Source organism: Megalopta genalis, chromosome 5, assembly GCF_051020955.1.
Source record: "Megalopta genalis isolate 19385.01 chromosome 5, iyMegGena1_principal, whole genome shotgun sequence".
Taxonomy (NCBI): Eukaryota; Metazoa; Arthropoda; class Insecta; order Hymenoptera; family Halictidae; genus Megalopta; species Megalopta genalis.
Window position 1 is genome coordinate 18,715,906 of NC_135017.1, and position 13,717 is coordinate 18,729,622.

General features: G+C 38.1%; 2 protein-coding genes across 2 annotated transcripts; one reads left to right on the forward strand and one right to left on the reverse strand.

Moving 5' to 3' along the window:
• The first annotated feature begins 2,658 nt into the window (after positions 1–2,658).
• Positions 2,659–11,375, forward strand: LOC117220472 (putative fatty acyl-CoA reductase CG5065). The gene is made up of 9 exons (XM_033470452.2): positions 2,659–3,144; positions 6,117–6,356; positions 9,269–9,432; positions 9,511–9,646; positions 9,841–10,040; positions 10,124–10,376; positions 10,474–10,664; positions 10,729–10,986; positions 11,069–11,375. The coding sequence occupies exons 2-9, from the start codon at positions 6,120–6,122 to the stop codon at positions 11,202–11,204; spliced, it is 1,575 nt and encodes a 524-aa protein (XP_033326343.2). The 5' UTR covers positions 2,659–3,144; positions 6,117–6,119; the 3' UTR covers positions 11,205–11,375.
• Positions 11,376–11,457: 82 nt separating this feature from the next.
• On the reverse strand, positions 11,458–13,475 carry RpS3A (ribosomal protein S3A). Its single transcript, XM_033470474.2, has 5 exons — positions 13,336–13,475; positions 12,750–12,853; positions 12,146–12,468; positions 11,755–11,916; positions 11,458–11,666 (listed from the first exon to the last, which is right to left on the reverse strand). The coding sequence occupies exons 1-5, from the start codon at positions 13,395–13,397 to the stop codon at positions 11,514–11,516; spliced, it is 804 nt and encodes a 267-aa protein (XP_033326365.1). The 5' UTR covers positions 13,398–13,475; the 3' UTR covers positions 11,458–11,513.
• Positions 13,476–13,717: the final 242 nt, after the last annotated feature.

Consider the following 13,717-nt stretch of genomic DNA (forward strand, 5'->3'; position numbering starts at 1 on the left):
GGAAACTCAGCATTTCACGAAACATCTTGTCGATAAGCGTTGGAATTAAACAATATTATATATGTACAAATGATTATACATATATATATATATATATATATATATATATATATATATATATATATATATATATATGTACAATGATTAAAGCGGAACATTGAAATTTCGAGTGAAGAAAGAACGACTAACCGGCAAACTTTCACGGACGTTAAGAAATTCTGTGTAATACGGAGAACGACTTAGGGGTTGAGAAAGTTCATCAGAAAGTGCAATAAATCTGTCGTTTTCGGGCCAAAAGTTAACGAGGTGATAGAGATCGGGGCTCTCTTGTACACACTCACACGTTAAATTAATCTTCGACACACCGTTCATAAAATTTTTAAAAATGTATGTTAATGTATACTTATATCATAAATATTATTAATAAATATTTAGTAATTAAATATTTACCGATATATAAATAATTTACATACTGATAAATATTTGATAATTAAATGTTTACCGATACATAAATAATTTACATATTAATAAATAAATTTATATATAATCTCTAATAAAAGAATGTCTGCAAATCTAGCGTTAAATCGATAACAGTTCATTTCCGGTGGCAAGTGCGATTGTCTAGAAGAAGTAGCATAAAAAGTAACTTAATAAACATGCCTAAATAAACGTTTCAGTGGCGTGACCGACAACTTAATCGGACGAATTTTTCGGATTGAACTCATACATATTAAACTTGTTCTGCAAGACATCGCTGGTCAGACAACGCCGGGTAATTCTCCTTCCGCCGGGCACGGATAGTATCAAGTAGATTTAACATTTCCTCGACAGACCTGGCAAGAAAGTACAAATTGCGTCACCGAATAGAGGTCGACTTGCCTCGACCACTCGATTACGTCCAGGCAAAAGAACAAAACATTTTCACGGGAGAGACTTCAACTCGGATTTTCATGGTTACGAACGGCGCCGTCTACGGTAGACGTACCAATTGCTGTGTCCTTAAAACTAAACTCTCGCAAGTTTGATTAAATAAAAGCGGTCTCTCCGCGCCTCTTTTCTATTTCTCTGAGAGAATTTAGACTGCATCTCATGGTTTTCCCGGATTGTTAGACTCGGATACTAAAATTTTACAACACGTAAAATTATAAATAATATTTCTAGTTTCCGGTCCCTACCTACGGCTCCCGTACGAATATTTAATCGAATTCGGAAGCATAATGCATAATGAAGACTTTCGTCCGTTATTTATAGACAATCCTCATTTGCTATGAATGAAATTCTTCCGGTTGTCGCCGCCGCCGCTGCTGCTCCGATTACACCGGAACGTTTTGAAATAAATCCCCCACCGGACAGAAAACCTGCCAGTCCACTGACTCAGCGAAACACTGGACTTTACGTGTCAAATTTCTAAAAAAATGTCGAGTCCCGTTCGATCTTTCGTAAAACGAGCCGTCGAAGGTAGAAATGGTGTAAGGTCGATGTCCCTAAAAAAAGAATTAATTCCTGGATTAGAAAAGACGAATCGAATGCTGTGCGAAAATCGAATCAAAAAATTATACGACTCACCCCTTTTTAAACGGCACTGCTGTCGAACACATTCCGCGAAAGGATCGTCGAATTAGCATGCTTGTCGAACACGTTTCTGAAAAGAGAAGTTCGTAATTAGAATTAGAACATGGCGCACGCGGTAATTTAAAATATTCAAACAGCAGAACAATTGCTACAATAATAAATTTCATTTTTCGACAGATCGTATTTTCACAGCTCTCTAATATCTCTCGTTTCTTTAACCCCTTAACGTTCCAATATTGCCGATTAAATCGATCAATGTCTCTCGGTTCCCTGCGTCAAATATTAATTACCCCCTTCGCATATGTTTATTTCTAACTAACCGTGTAACCTTTTCCATTTCGCAAGTAACAATTCTCAGCGATCGTACCGTGAACGCTTTTGCAGGATATCTTTCTTTTTTCCTAGATCACGAAGGATTGCGAACAGCCGAGCCAGCGTTCGGTAGTTGCCCAAGTTTCGTTCGGTCACGAACACCTTTCTCGACGGACACTCGCACGGATCCTTGATACTATTTTCATCGGAACGATCGAAAGAGACGGCGTTCGACAGATGTATTCGACGCTGTTTTTTGCCGGAGGAGTCGCAAAACACTCGACAACATTTTTATTCGAGATTATTGTCACCAGAGAGTAGAAAGAACAGCTTGCAAAATTCTCAGTCGAGATTATCATTGCCAAAAGGGCGCAAGAAACAGCGTGCAAAATTTGTATTCGATTCGATCGTCACCAAATCGGTCAAAAGACATCTTTCAACATTTTTATTCGACTCGTCCGCTCGCGACGTTCTTCGTCCGATTGTTAACAAAGAGAAAAATCATTCGGTCAGATTTCCGCGCGAAGTTGTCGCGTCTCGAGAGGCGTCCGCGCGTTCGATCAAGTGGATCGTAGATCGGTAAAGGTCGCGCATACGCAGAGGACAAAGCGGAGTAACGCAGCATCGCGGTTCTTACATAATTTGCATTAAAGTACCACGGCTGTTTTTCGCAAAGCCGTTGCTTCACTGTGCCCCGGCAGGTGTGGTAGCGTAACAAGAGCCCGTAGGATCGGGTGGGGAGGGGGGTAAAAAGCTGGGCTAGAAGAAACGATTACTATCCTGCATCGGGCGACGATGAGGCGTCTACCAGGGTAATATTGGGCCATGGTAATGGTTTCTCAGTCTACAACAGGCCCGCCGGCAGAGTAAGAACGATCATCGGCTCTAGCTGGTCAGCGTGCCCAACAGTCGCGCTTTCGTTTCGTTCGCCGATCGTTCGCGGTGATACGCGGCTTCGGATAAAACGCGAAGTGAACCACGCGGCTCCTGCATTTCGTCAATGTTTACGTCGCTGTCAACTTTATTTCGAGCTCTCATTTTTTAGTTGTTCTAGCCGGGCCGATCCCGCGGCCTCCCGCGATCTCCATCGGACGCGATATCGAATTCGACGCGTCGCGCGTGTCATCGCCGATCGATCTCAGTGCATTCCGTGACGGTCGTGATCGTTCCGATCGTTCTCTCAGTTTCCGAAAAGCTCGTCCAACGGGTGTCGGTGATCTCGCAAAGGCTGCCCGACGTAATCGTGCTTCCCCGTTCACCGTAAGTAATCGTTGGCTATCGAGTCTATAAAAACACAAGACATTTTATTATTAACATGCAACTAGATCGTGCGGATTTCTAACGAGAAATGCAGGGAATTAAACAGGCTGACTTGCCAAAGAGTGAAAATTGCACGGTGAAAGCATCGAATGAATTGAACAATAAATAAAATGAAAAATGAAATGAAAATAGATCGATAATAATCGACGCGCTGTTTAATTCCAAAGTTACTGAACCGATTAAAAGAAGGAATAACGTCTGCTTGTTTCCCGTAATTAGTGCAACAAACTTTTCGATTTGCGCGAAGATCCGCGGTCTGGTCACGCCTAACGGGCTCTCGTTTATTATGTCGGTTTTAACCATGTTGTAACCGTGAAACACATATTATGCACGGGACAGTGAACGTGGTAATCTGATGTTTGGTAAGAACGTTGTAACGATCGAACGTTGTTTGCGAATGACCAACGACGCGAATGCGAGAAACGAGCGCGGAACGTTGTTTCTCATTTCGGTCGTATCGCAGTAATTTTTCCCCAATTCGCCCTCAGATTGCTCACAAAAATATAAGATACTATTACTCGAGTCTCGCAGTTCGTTTTTATAATTGTTGAAAATCGGCGACTATAAAAATGAGCGCGAATTAGGGAGAAATTACTGTATCCGAGGCCTCGCGGCTCGTTTTCATAGTTGCCGATTTTCAACGATTATAAAAACGAGGTCTTCCCAAGTTGTCCCATTTTTGTGCGCGATCTGAGCGCGAATTGGATTGAAATTATTGTAATTCCAAAGTTATGCTGGCACGCGAGTATACTAATTTATTGAACCGTGCGAGCGGTCACCCCGGTTCTTCGACGGCCGATTTCGCAGAATGGATCGCGAGCTACTCGAAAACACGGGCACCGAACTTTCTCAACTGAGCAATAGTTGAACGTAATAGTAATCGCGGCTTTAGGATGTGTAACGGGATGATTCAACGTTCGCATTGCGCCGATTTAACGCCGCGTGTGTAATTGATAATTGCGCCGGTGGAGTTTCCGAGGATCTTTGCCACTGTGTGTAATCGGATTACTTTAATACGAATCGTTTGAAGACTGCGGTTCTTTGTGGAAAATAGAAAAAAATTCCCAAGTCAATGGTGAGAAAGAGAGAACGATTAAAAATTCATTGTTTCTTTTAATAATTTCCATGAGTTAACGACTATGCAGCGGTAGTCTGAAATTCTTTCAGCATTCTTCACGGTTCTTCTATTTTTATTAAAAATACTATTTAATTTGGAATATCGAAAACAAGTCAAATGAAAAGAAATCGAGCGGTATATTTTATCCAGAATAAACAAGTGTGTTCGAATGTGTCCAGTACGAAGTGTGTACAGAAGGATAGGATACCAAAGATCATGAATGTATTTATGCAAATGCAAAACATTAGCATTCGCGACAGAAGCGAAGCTGGATGGGGAAAGCGGTTCGACCGCCGGTCTCGATTGCAAAGATCCTTTGAAATTTGTTAAGTCACATATGCTTTCGTCGTTTTCAGTTTCTTTGTTCAACGCGTAGTCGCGTCCTCCGGTGGTGTGCCGGAAAAACATTTGCGAAATATTTGCGAAATAACGCGCGAAACATTTGCTTGGCCCGTAATATTTGTTCCTGCAAAAGCAAATTTCATTCCGTGAAAAAGGATAGCTGCGTGGCTGTTTCTTCGAACGGTGTGGTCACGTGTCGTTACTGACCAAGCAGTTCGATGAACATTTTAGGCCGAACGCATTGTAAATTCCGGCGCACGAGATTTAATCGAATTGTATTATTTTCTTACGAAATATTAATATTTACAATATATAATAATAAATATAAATATATTTATTATATGTAATAATAAATATAAATATATTTACAATATATAATAATAAATATAAATATATTTATTATATATAATAATAAATATAAAAATATACATAATATATCATGATAAATATAATTATATATAATCCTATCAGATCCGTCATCCGAATGAAATTTCGTGTAACTCTGATTATGACAATGAAAAATGATCCAATTAGTTTGGGACAGTGTCGTTAATGGATTGTATACTTTTAACGATGTCCTACTTAATAACTTTGACCAGGAAAGACAGGCTCAGCTTCAGTACGGATGTATGAACCAGGTTCTTAAGCGGTTATCCTTGAAATGCAAATTATAAGTTCTTCACCAAAGAAAAAAGGCGGAAGAGACCTTTTACGTCTTGTGCATCTTAGTTTGTTGTTCTGCCGCATGTTGGATCGTCCGAGGGATCCGTTCCGTTTCGTGAATCAAATTGAAAGCCGACGAAAGGCAAACGAATAATAACATAACTATGCAACTATACAGCTATATAACAGTATAACTATATAACTATACAACTATATGACTGTATAACTATACCTATAATTATGTGAATACATAGATTATATAATTATGTAACTATACAACTATATAATTTATTTCTATACCTATAACTATGTGAATACATACATAGATATAATATAACTATATATATAGTTATATAATATATATAGTTATAGTAATATAACTATAATATAACTATGTAACTTATTACTATGCCTATAACTATGCGAATACATAGACTATATAACTACGTAATTATACAACTACATAACTTATTATTATGCCTATAACTATGTGAATACATAACTACTGTTGTGCGAATATACAACCACACGCTGTGTCAATGTCAACGTCTGCGTCAATGCCTATGTTCTAGTAGTACGATTACGTAAAATGTATATAAAATATCGTATTTAATCGTTTCGACAATTATTTCGATGACGTGATTCGCTACACTAATTAAACGTGCGCACGTACCTAACGCTCTCATCTCAATCTTTCAATCTGTCTCGAGAGAAACGTCCCCCGTTACTGTTTCGTGCCAGCAAAATGCAGTTATCAGAGATTCATGAAATTTGTTCGGTGTAATTACAGAAAATGGTGTCGCAGACCACAGCGGAGGAGAGCAGAGTGGAGGAGGAGATACCCGACAGGATCGCGGAAGTTTTCAAAGACCAAAATATTTTGATCACCGGTGGTACCGGTTTCCTGGGCAAGGTCATGGTCGAGAAGTTTCTCAGATGCTTGTCCTCCGTCAAACAGATTTATCTGCTGGTGCGGCCGAAAAAGGGGAAGGACCCGAGACACCGTTTGGAGGAAATGTTCAACTCGCCGGTAAAACATGCGCGAATTCGATCTCTAAGATCGTCGACGGAAATTTAATCGACGAGCAACCGACGAACGAAAATCGAATCGAGAGAATTTGAAACGAGTGTCGCAAACTTTTGCGCCTTCTGTCCCGTGCTCGGCGAACATTGCGTAAACTAACCGTGCGAAAAAAAAGAAACGCAACCGCTTTTCTAGATTTCGAACCAACACGGGTTCCTTGAGCAAACCTTTCGCCAATTACAGAAAATTAGTCAGCACGAGGTTTGTCATGTCCAGCGCTCGAAATAGGTGTGCAATTTTCTATGAAGGATCAACGGTCATGAACATGTCGTAAACATCTGTAATGAAAGACACGTTTACGGTCGGTTTGATCGAGTTCCTTCGTTTCCAGTAGAACATCGAAGTGGAAAGGAACATCTTGTTCGCTCTCGATTTGCTATTCGATCATAGCAATTGCATTATTCAAATCGGATTATGAACACCATTGGAGCTCTCTCAATTTGCCCGACGAATTTTCCGCAGCTTTCTATGACACAAAAGTGGGGATAACAACTGTGCCGTGTTACACGTGTCTCGAACGTACCAGTCTAATCTAATTGTCGGTATAAAAAAATATGTAAAATATAATGAACGGAGTATACGACGTAGTAGTATGCGCGCAACATTATGATACCGGTACTAATTTCGTGTTTAGAATTCATTTGTTGTTTCGTTATTCCGGGACGCAATCGTAAACTTTCTTAACATATTTCATTTTATAGTTCCACAAGTTCGTGAAATTGCTATAATTATTGAACCGCGTTTCACGCTGAATAGTTGCAGAAATCGTTGGAATAATGTCCACTGTCGAAACGATCGTGTGTACGTTTTTACTTCATTTCGAAACCCCTGTCTCACAGATTTTTATTCGATGCTATCGAATGAACGCTTTTCTTCGGCGGAATGAATTTATTTTAACCTCAAGCTTTATGTAATATCGAGTCGTACTAGAGAAATTATTTCAGCTCGTCACGCGTACCCGCGTGTGATTTATATATATTTTTTTCCAACTAAAAATAATATATTGTTTCCGTGTTTCAACATGTCGTATATACAATATGGTTTCACAAAATTGCATAGGAATAGAAATCGGGTTGTTCAGGCTGGACTACCTTCGTTACTGAAGGTACGCTAGAAAGTGCAAGACTGTCTATAAATTGTCCGTTGATTGCATTTCGACAGGGGTTTCGTTTCATTTCGAATTCGACCATTGAACGTGCGACGCGTCACTACTCGATTTGATTAGGATCCGCAGATCGTACAATGAGGAATTAATTGTTCAGATACCACCTAACTTTCCAATTTGGATTGAACTAAACCAAACACTTCGATTCGTCCCAATATTTCTTAACATACAAATATGACGTCTCGTTAAGTTTAAATAAATTTTCATCATACTAGTATGGCCTCTACTTTGAAAAGCGACGAAATCAATGTTAACGAATAAATAATTGGTTCGTGTTCTATTTACAAATTCTGGGTACATTACGTAACGTACGCTTGAAAGGAAGTCGCGTGCGAAATAAAATTAACAAACTCCGATATGGAAGCACATCGCAGTGTTCCATTTTCTGCATCGTGTTAAAAGAGCGAAAACGCGTGAAACCGAGTCAAGGCCTCCAGCTCGTAGAGGACGAGGTACGCCGGTGCTATCATTATTATCAAGACTGGAATTTGTCTAGTACTACCTGGTGAAAGTTGGCTCGCGTGTGTTACGTTGTATTCATCTATCCTAGGTAACAGCCAGATTCCGCTGTGACGCGATTGCGGGACACCTGGCCAGGCTATTGTACTACAGGTCGTTTCATAATTCTGCCATTTTTACAGCAGCGAAATCGGCCACAATGTTACGATCGCAGGGATATGCAATCCTCGTGTTTAATAGCCTCGGAAAGTCGTCGGAATTTCTCTGGTTGGCCAAGATGCTCCTGCGGCTCGCGTTTCATAATTTCGACTTAATACCGATCAATGGTGTGCCGGGACATCATTCGATTAGAGGTAAATCACCTGTATCGAACCGCTGAAGTACGCCCCTCCGGTAAGTTAATCCCGCGAAGGTACATTTCTTCGTCGTTCGAATTTTGGATCAGTCGGATAGGCCACGAACTGCGTGTACAGTAATGTCGAAACACCTAATGCATGGTGTAAATCTCTCCCCGAGAGGAGGTCAAATTGCATCATGTGAAAGAAAGTTGAGTCAGTTCACATGTTCGCGTTCTATAGGCATTTAACGATCACAGTTTTCCCTGTAAAATGGAAAATCGGCAAATGAACCATCTAGCTGGTACAGCTTTGTTGGCGTGTACGCGAAAATCCTCGTCACGGGATAATGAAACAGAACACCCAAGGTGTAACTCCCAGATGTAACATTGCTTTAAGTTCGACTTACTTGGCAAAAACTTCAATGTAAAAAGTTTCTGTTCCATTTCAATTTTCCTACGGCGTGACATGAACACATTAATTAGCATAAACAGGCGCACGGTATTAATTATCTCTGTGAAGGAATAATTGTTGCGCTAGATTTACGAACGTAAAAACTGTAATAATCATCACACCGGTGATTATTTTGTCAGATACTGGGACACAATCAAGCAACGTCATCTAATACTAGACACGCAAATTCAACTAAAAAGGGAGAAACGTATGGTCGTGTTACGTATTTTTCTTTGTACGAACAACAACTGATGTCACGTTGCTCTTATTGAATCGATGAATGACGTTGTTTCAATGGAAGTATCGTCTTACTTAGGATCAACAATTCACCTCATGTTTATACTAACAAATTATGATGAATGCTGAGACAAATAAAAAGAGAGTTAATGCCGTGCAAAGCTTTGATTCAAATACAGTTGACGTGAGTTAATGCTTACTTGTTGCAGCTCTTTGATAAAGTTAAACAGGAAAGAGGATTAGCGGAACTTCATGAGGCTGTGACAGTTGTAAATGGGGATGTATCATTGCTTGGTCTTGGACTCTCTGCTGAAGACAAGAAGATGCTTTGTGAGAACATTAACATTCTATATCACGGTGCCGCCACAGTAAGGTATTGTAGCAGAATGTAAAATAAATGTACAACTTCGGCGGTGAACTACATTTAATCGTAACTACGCAACGATATTAGATTCGATGAGCTACTGAAAAAGGCGGTACTGTTAAACACTCGTGGCACGAAGGAAACGCTACAACTTGCTAAGGAGATCAAACACTTGAAGCTGTTTGCTCACATCAGCACTGCGTATTGCCATTTAGAAGAAAAGGTATAATACGTTATGTTAAAACTGTTCGAAAATATGTTAAGAAATGGTTAGTCTTTCATTTTTAAAAGACTATTAAATCATTGTCACTAGGAATGATAATACTATTTGGTTTGCATTTGTTTCCTAGACCAAAATTATTTATATACCTACCTATATTGAAATATCTTATCAATTTTCTTTTTTTTTGATTTTAGGTCTTGGGAGAAAAACCTTACCCTCCACCAGCGGATCCTCACAAAGTTATCAAGTGTATAGAATGGATGGATGACGATGTCATCGAAGCAATGACTGACAAAATTCTAGGAGGACTTCCTAACACATACGCCTTCACGAAAGCCTTGTCCGAAGGACTCGTTGAAGAGGCCATGCCGCATATTCCAGCCATTATATTAAGGTAAAAACATGCAAGTGTTATCTGCAGAATTACAAAATAGGTATTTTAAAGTATACACTATTTAATTACATGTTTAATCATAGGCCAAGTATAGTTATACCTGTTTGGAAGGAACCGGTACCAGGATGGACGGACAATATCAATGGACCGACAGGACTTTTAATTGGAGCTGGAAAAGGTGTTATACGGACAATGTACTGCAACGAAACTGGTTACGCAGATTATCTACCGGTTGATATCGCTGTTAATGCTATACTGACATCTTCATGGAATTTCATTTATTTCAAAGATTATGAGAAAAGAGTTTTCAACCTTACCAGCAGTAACGAATTCAAAGTAGGTTCTCCTTTCTAAAACAACATAGCGTTGTTGATACTGCAACTACACGCATGAATATTGTTAGCATTAAAAATAATTTGAATACAAATTTTAGGTATCGTGGGCAGAGATTATTGCACGGGGTCGAAAAATAACTGAAAGAGTTCCTCTAAACGGTGTTGTTTGGTACCCAGGTGGCAGCATGAAAAAATCAAAACTCCTGCACAACATATGTGTGTTACTTTTTCATATGATACCAGCTTACTTCATAGATGCGCTTATTTTCCTCGCAGGGTACAAACCGATGTAAGTATAATAATGATATCCGTAACTTAACATAAGTAAACTAGATAACTGTTATTTTATACAGTATGTGCCGTGTGCAACGTCGTATACAAAAAGGATTCGAAGTCTTTGAGTACTATGCTAATCATCAATGGGATTTTGATAATTCGAACCTGTATGTAATTAGAGATCGGCTTAATCAAACAGAGTATAGAAAATATCAGCTGCATGGTGATGACATGGATATTGATGAATATTTCGAGGCTTGTATAAGAGCTGCAAGAGTTTTCATTTTAAATGAACCACCAGAGACACTACCAGCTGCTAGAAGACACTTAAGAATGTAAGACTTTTGATTTTACGACTTCCAATTATATAGTTTTAATTGAAGCTAATCCTGAAGATAATCGATCTTTAAATTGCAGCATGTACTGGGTTGATGTATTCACGAAGATAACTTTCTTCGTCTTCTTGATGTACTTATTCGCATGTTGGAGTGAAAGTTTTAGAGCACTCCTGATAGGAAGCTGGACAATTATGAAACAGGCAGTGTCCGATTAGATAACACATTAATTAGTTTGTAACACTTCTAGTACCTTTACATTTGTAATATAACCAAATAAAATTACGATTGTATTTTTTAATAATTGTCAATCTGTATTCATTGCATTAATGATAAGGTGCATAATATCAAAATATTTTCGATAATAAATATTTACTATTAAAATGAAACTTCTTCTCTTCATTATTTCATGACCTTTCTTTGTTTCTATCCCAATACGCTGAAGGTAAAAGATAGAAAGAATGGCAACAATTTCTACACTGAACGTGTCTTTTATTTATATCAAATATCGAAATAGAATTACTCCCTTAAACAGATTCCTGTACTGGCGGTTCATAACCTTCTGGTCTATCGACCTTTGAACCACTTTCGCCTACTTCCTCAGTCTTACTCCCTGCGCTGTCCCCATGAAGTTCCAACAGTTTGCTTAGTTCAAAACGCGGTTTCTTCAATACTTTCACCTGTCAAGAGATGCAATTATTATTACGAACACTGTTATTAGAGCTGTAGTTATGATAATGTACAAGTTAATGACATGTGCAAACATACTTTGCGAATATAGACATCATGAAGTGGATAGATTCCTTGCGAAGCCTTCTCAATGTCTTTAGCTGTAGCATCTGGAAGAAGTTTACTGACAACACCCTTTAAGTCACTCTTTGTAACATCATTGGTGATTGTGTCCACCATCTTTTGCCTAATTTTCTTCACCTAAACACAAAAAGACAGGTAAATGATATTGTATTAAATGTTCATACTTTATATAAAATTAATCAATTGTTGCAACATTCGAATATCATTACTTCTTATTTCAGAGGTAATGTGGTAAGCAAGTGCACAATTTCTATTGCAAAACCGGAAGCATGAAAGCAGTATAATACTCTCATGTATATAGATTTGCCAGTGTTCAAAATAAAATTAAACAAATAAAATTACAAACCTGTGCATGTTGAGCATAGCATGTCTTCCTTGTGCTCAACTGATCTTTGTTGGTAAAACCAATACAGAAAACTCTGAGAAGATAGCCATCAGTAGTTTTTACATCGACGTTAGCTTCGATCAGAGTTTGCCATTTCTTAACCATAGACCTCAATTTGTCAGTGGTCAAGTCCATACCATGGAAATTAGTTAACACATTGCGATGTTGAACATCTTCTGCGATCAATCTGAATTTACGGAAAGACCTCTCTGCATCTCCATCATTTTGCAAGTCAGCCAAAGAGACTTCGAATACTCTGTACTTCAGTCCTTCAGATGCGATCTCTATACAATGCAAAACAAATGTCATTAACAAAAATATTATTTGAGAACAGGAAAATTAAACTATGAAATAGTTTATAATTTTAGTTTAATTAAAACTATAAAATAGTTTAATGAAAACTATGAAAATTTGTGGCAACATCTAGCTTTGATATTACTTTAAAGCAATACCGTTGGCTTAGAGTCTGCAATTTCTTTCGCAACACGAAACGCCACACAAAGTGATGGTAACACTATCATGGAGCTGGGGTTGCATGTAAATTTAAGTTTCCGTAATGTCTTACTTGTTCCTTGGGTTCTGTTAACCAACGTTTTGCCAACATGACGGTTGGTGAACATAGACGGTGCCTTAACATCATACCAATCCTTACGGGTGAAAGGATCAACACTATAAGAAAAACACATTTAGGTTAAGCTTTTCTTCAAGATTAGAATAACGAATTATACATATTATTGAAGAAAAAAAACACAAAAATAATTTATGTATAAATTGCTAGCTATGTGACACGTTTTACACGCGACGTATTAGATATTTCATTCAGTATCAATATATTGAATCAGATAATATCAACGTGGTGTTCGTATTAACTATCTACGTAAAAACCGGGAATATACACCAAGGACATTACTTTAAATATGCAATTGATTTTTGAGAAAGTAATATACATAGTTATTAGCGTATTTTCACTCAAATTAAAAAATTTTGTCAAAGGCAAGGTGCAAATCGTAGAGTGGATTCTGAACATTCAAATTTCAGGTGTACGAAATCTGTTTTAATTTAAAACATCCTGCTAGGTAGACCGCGATATATTAACTTTTTATCAGATCGAAGGTTTAAAGTTCAAAAGAAACATATTATAATTTACTTACATCTTCTTCTTCACTCCCTTTTTACCTCCTTTCGACAGTCCCTTATTCTTACCTACCGCCATGACTGAGGTTACAGGCGGAAAGAAGCATGCTCACACTTACCGGAAACTGGTAGAGCGATCTACGAGTTGTCGGTAAAACGTACGTAAATGCTGATTGGCTGTTGGACTTCTACCTGCATTTATATTTTTAGCAATTGTTTTTCAAAAGTAGCTGACTTGTTAAATTTTGTTTGATAATTAAAACTTACAAATTGCAATAAAATTTTATGCACTTATTTCCCTTATTTCGTTTACTTTAAAATATATAAGATACATATAAAAAGAGTGTCATACAAAAATTATTTATATCGATGCAAATAACGTTATTATTAAAATTTTAG

Coding starts and splice junctions, on each gene's coding strand:
- RpS3A (XM_033470474.2), bottom strand. CDS start 13,397: ATGGCGGTAGGTAAGAATAAGGGACTGTCGAAAGGAGGTAAAAAGGGA. Junction 12,854..13,335: donor AAGGGAGTGAAGAAGAAGAT/GTAAGTAAATTA, acceptor TTTTTCTTATAG/TGTTGATCCTTTCACCCGTA. Junction 12,469..12,749: donor TAACAGAACCCAAGGAACAA/GTAAGACATTAC, acceptor TGCATTGTATAG/AGATCGCATCTGAAGGACTG.
- LOC117220472 (XM_033470452.2), top strand. CDS start 6,120: ATGGTGTCGCAGACCACAGCGGAGGAGAGCAGAGTGGAGGAGGAGATA. Junction 9,433..9,510: donor CACGGTGCCGCCACAGTAAG/GTATTGTAGCAG, acceptor CAACGATATTAG/ATTCGATGAGCTACTGAAAA. Junction 9,647..9,840: donor ATTGCCATTTAGAAGAAAAG/GTATAATACGTT, acceptor TTTTGATTTTAG/GTCTTGGGAGAAAAACCTTA.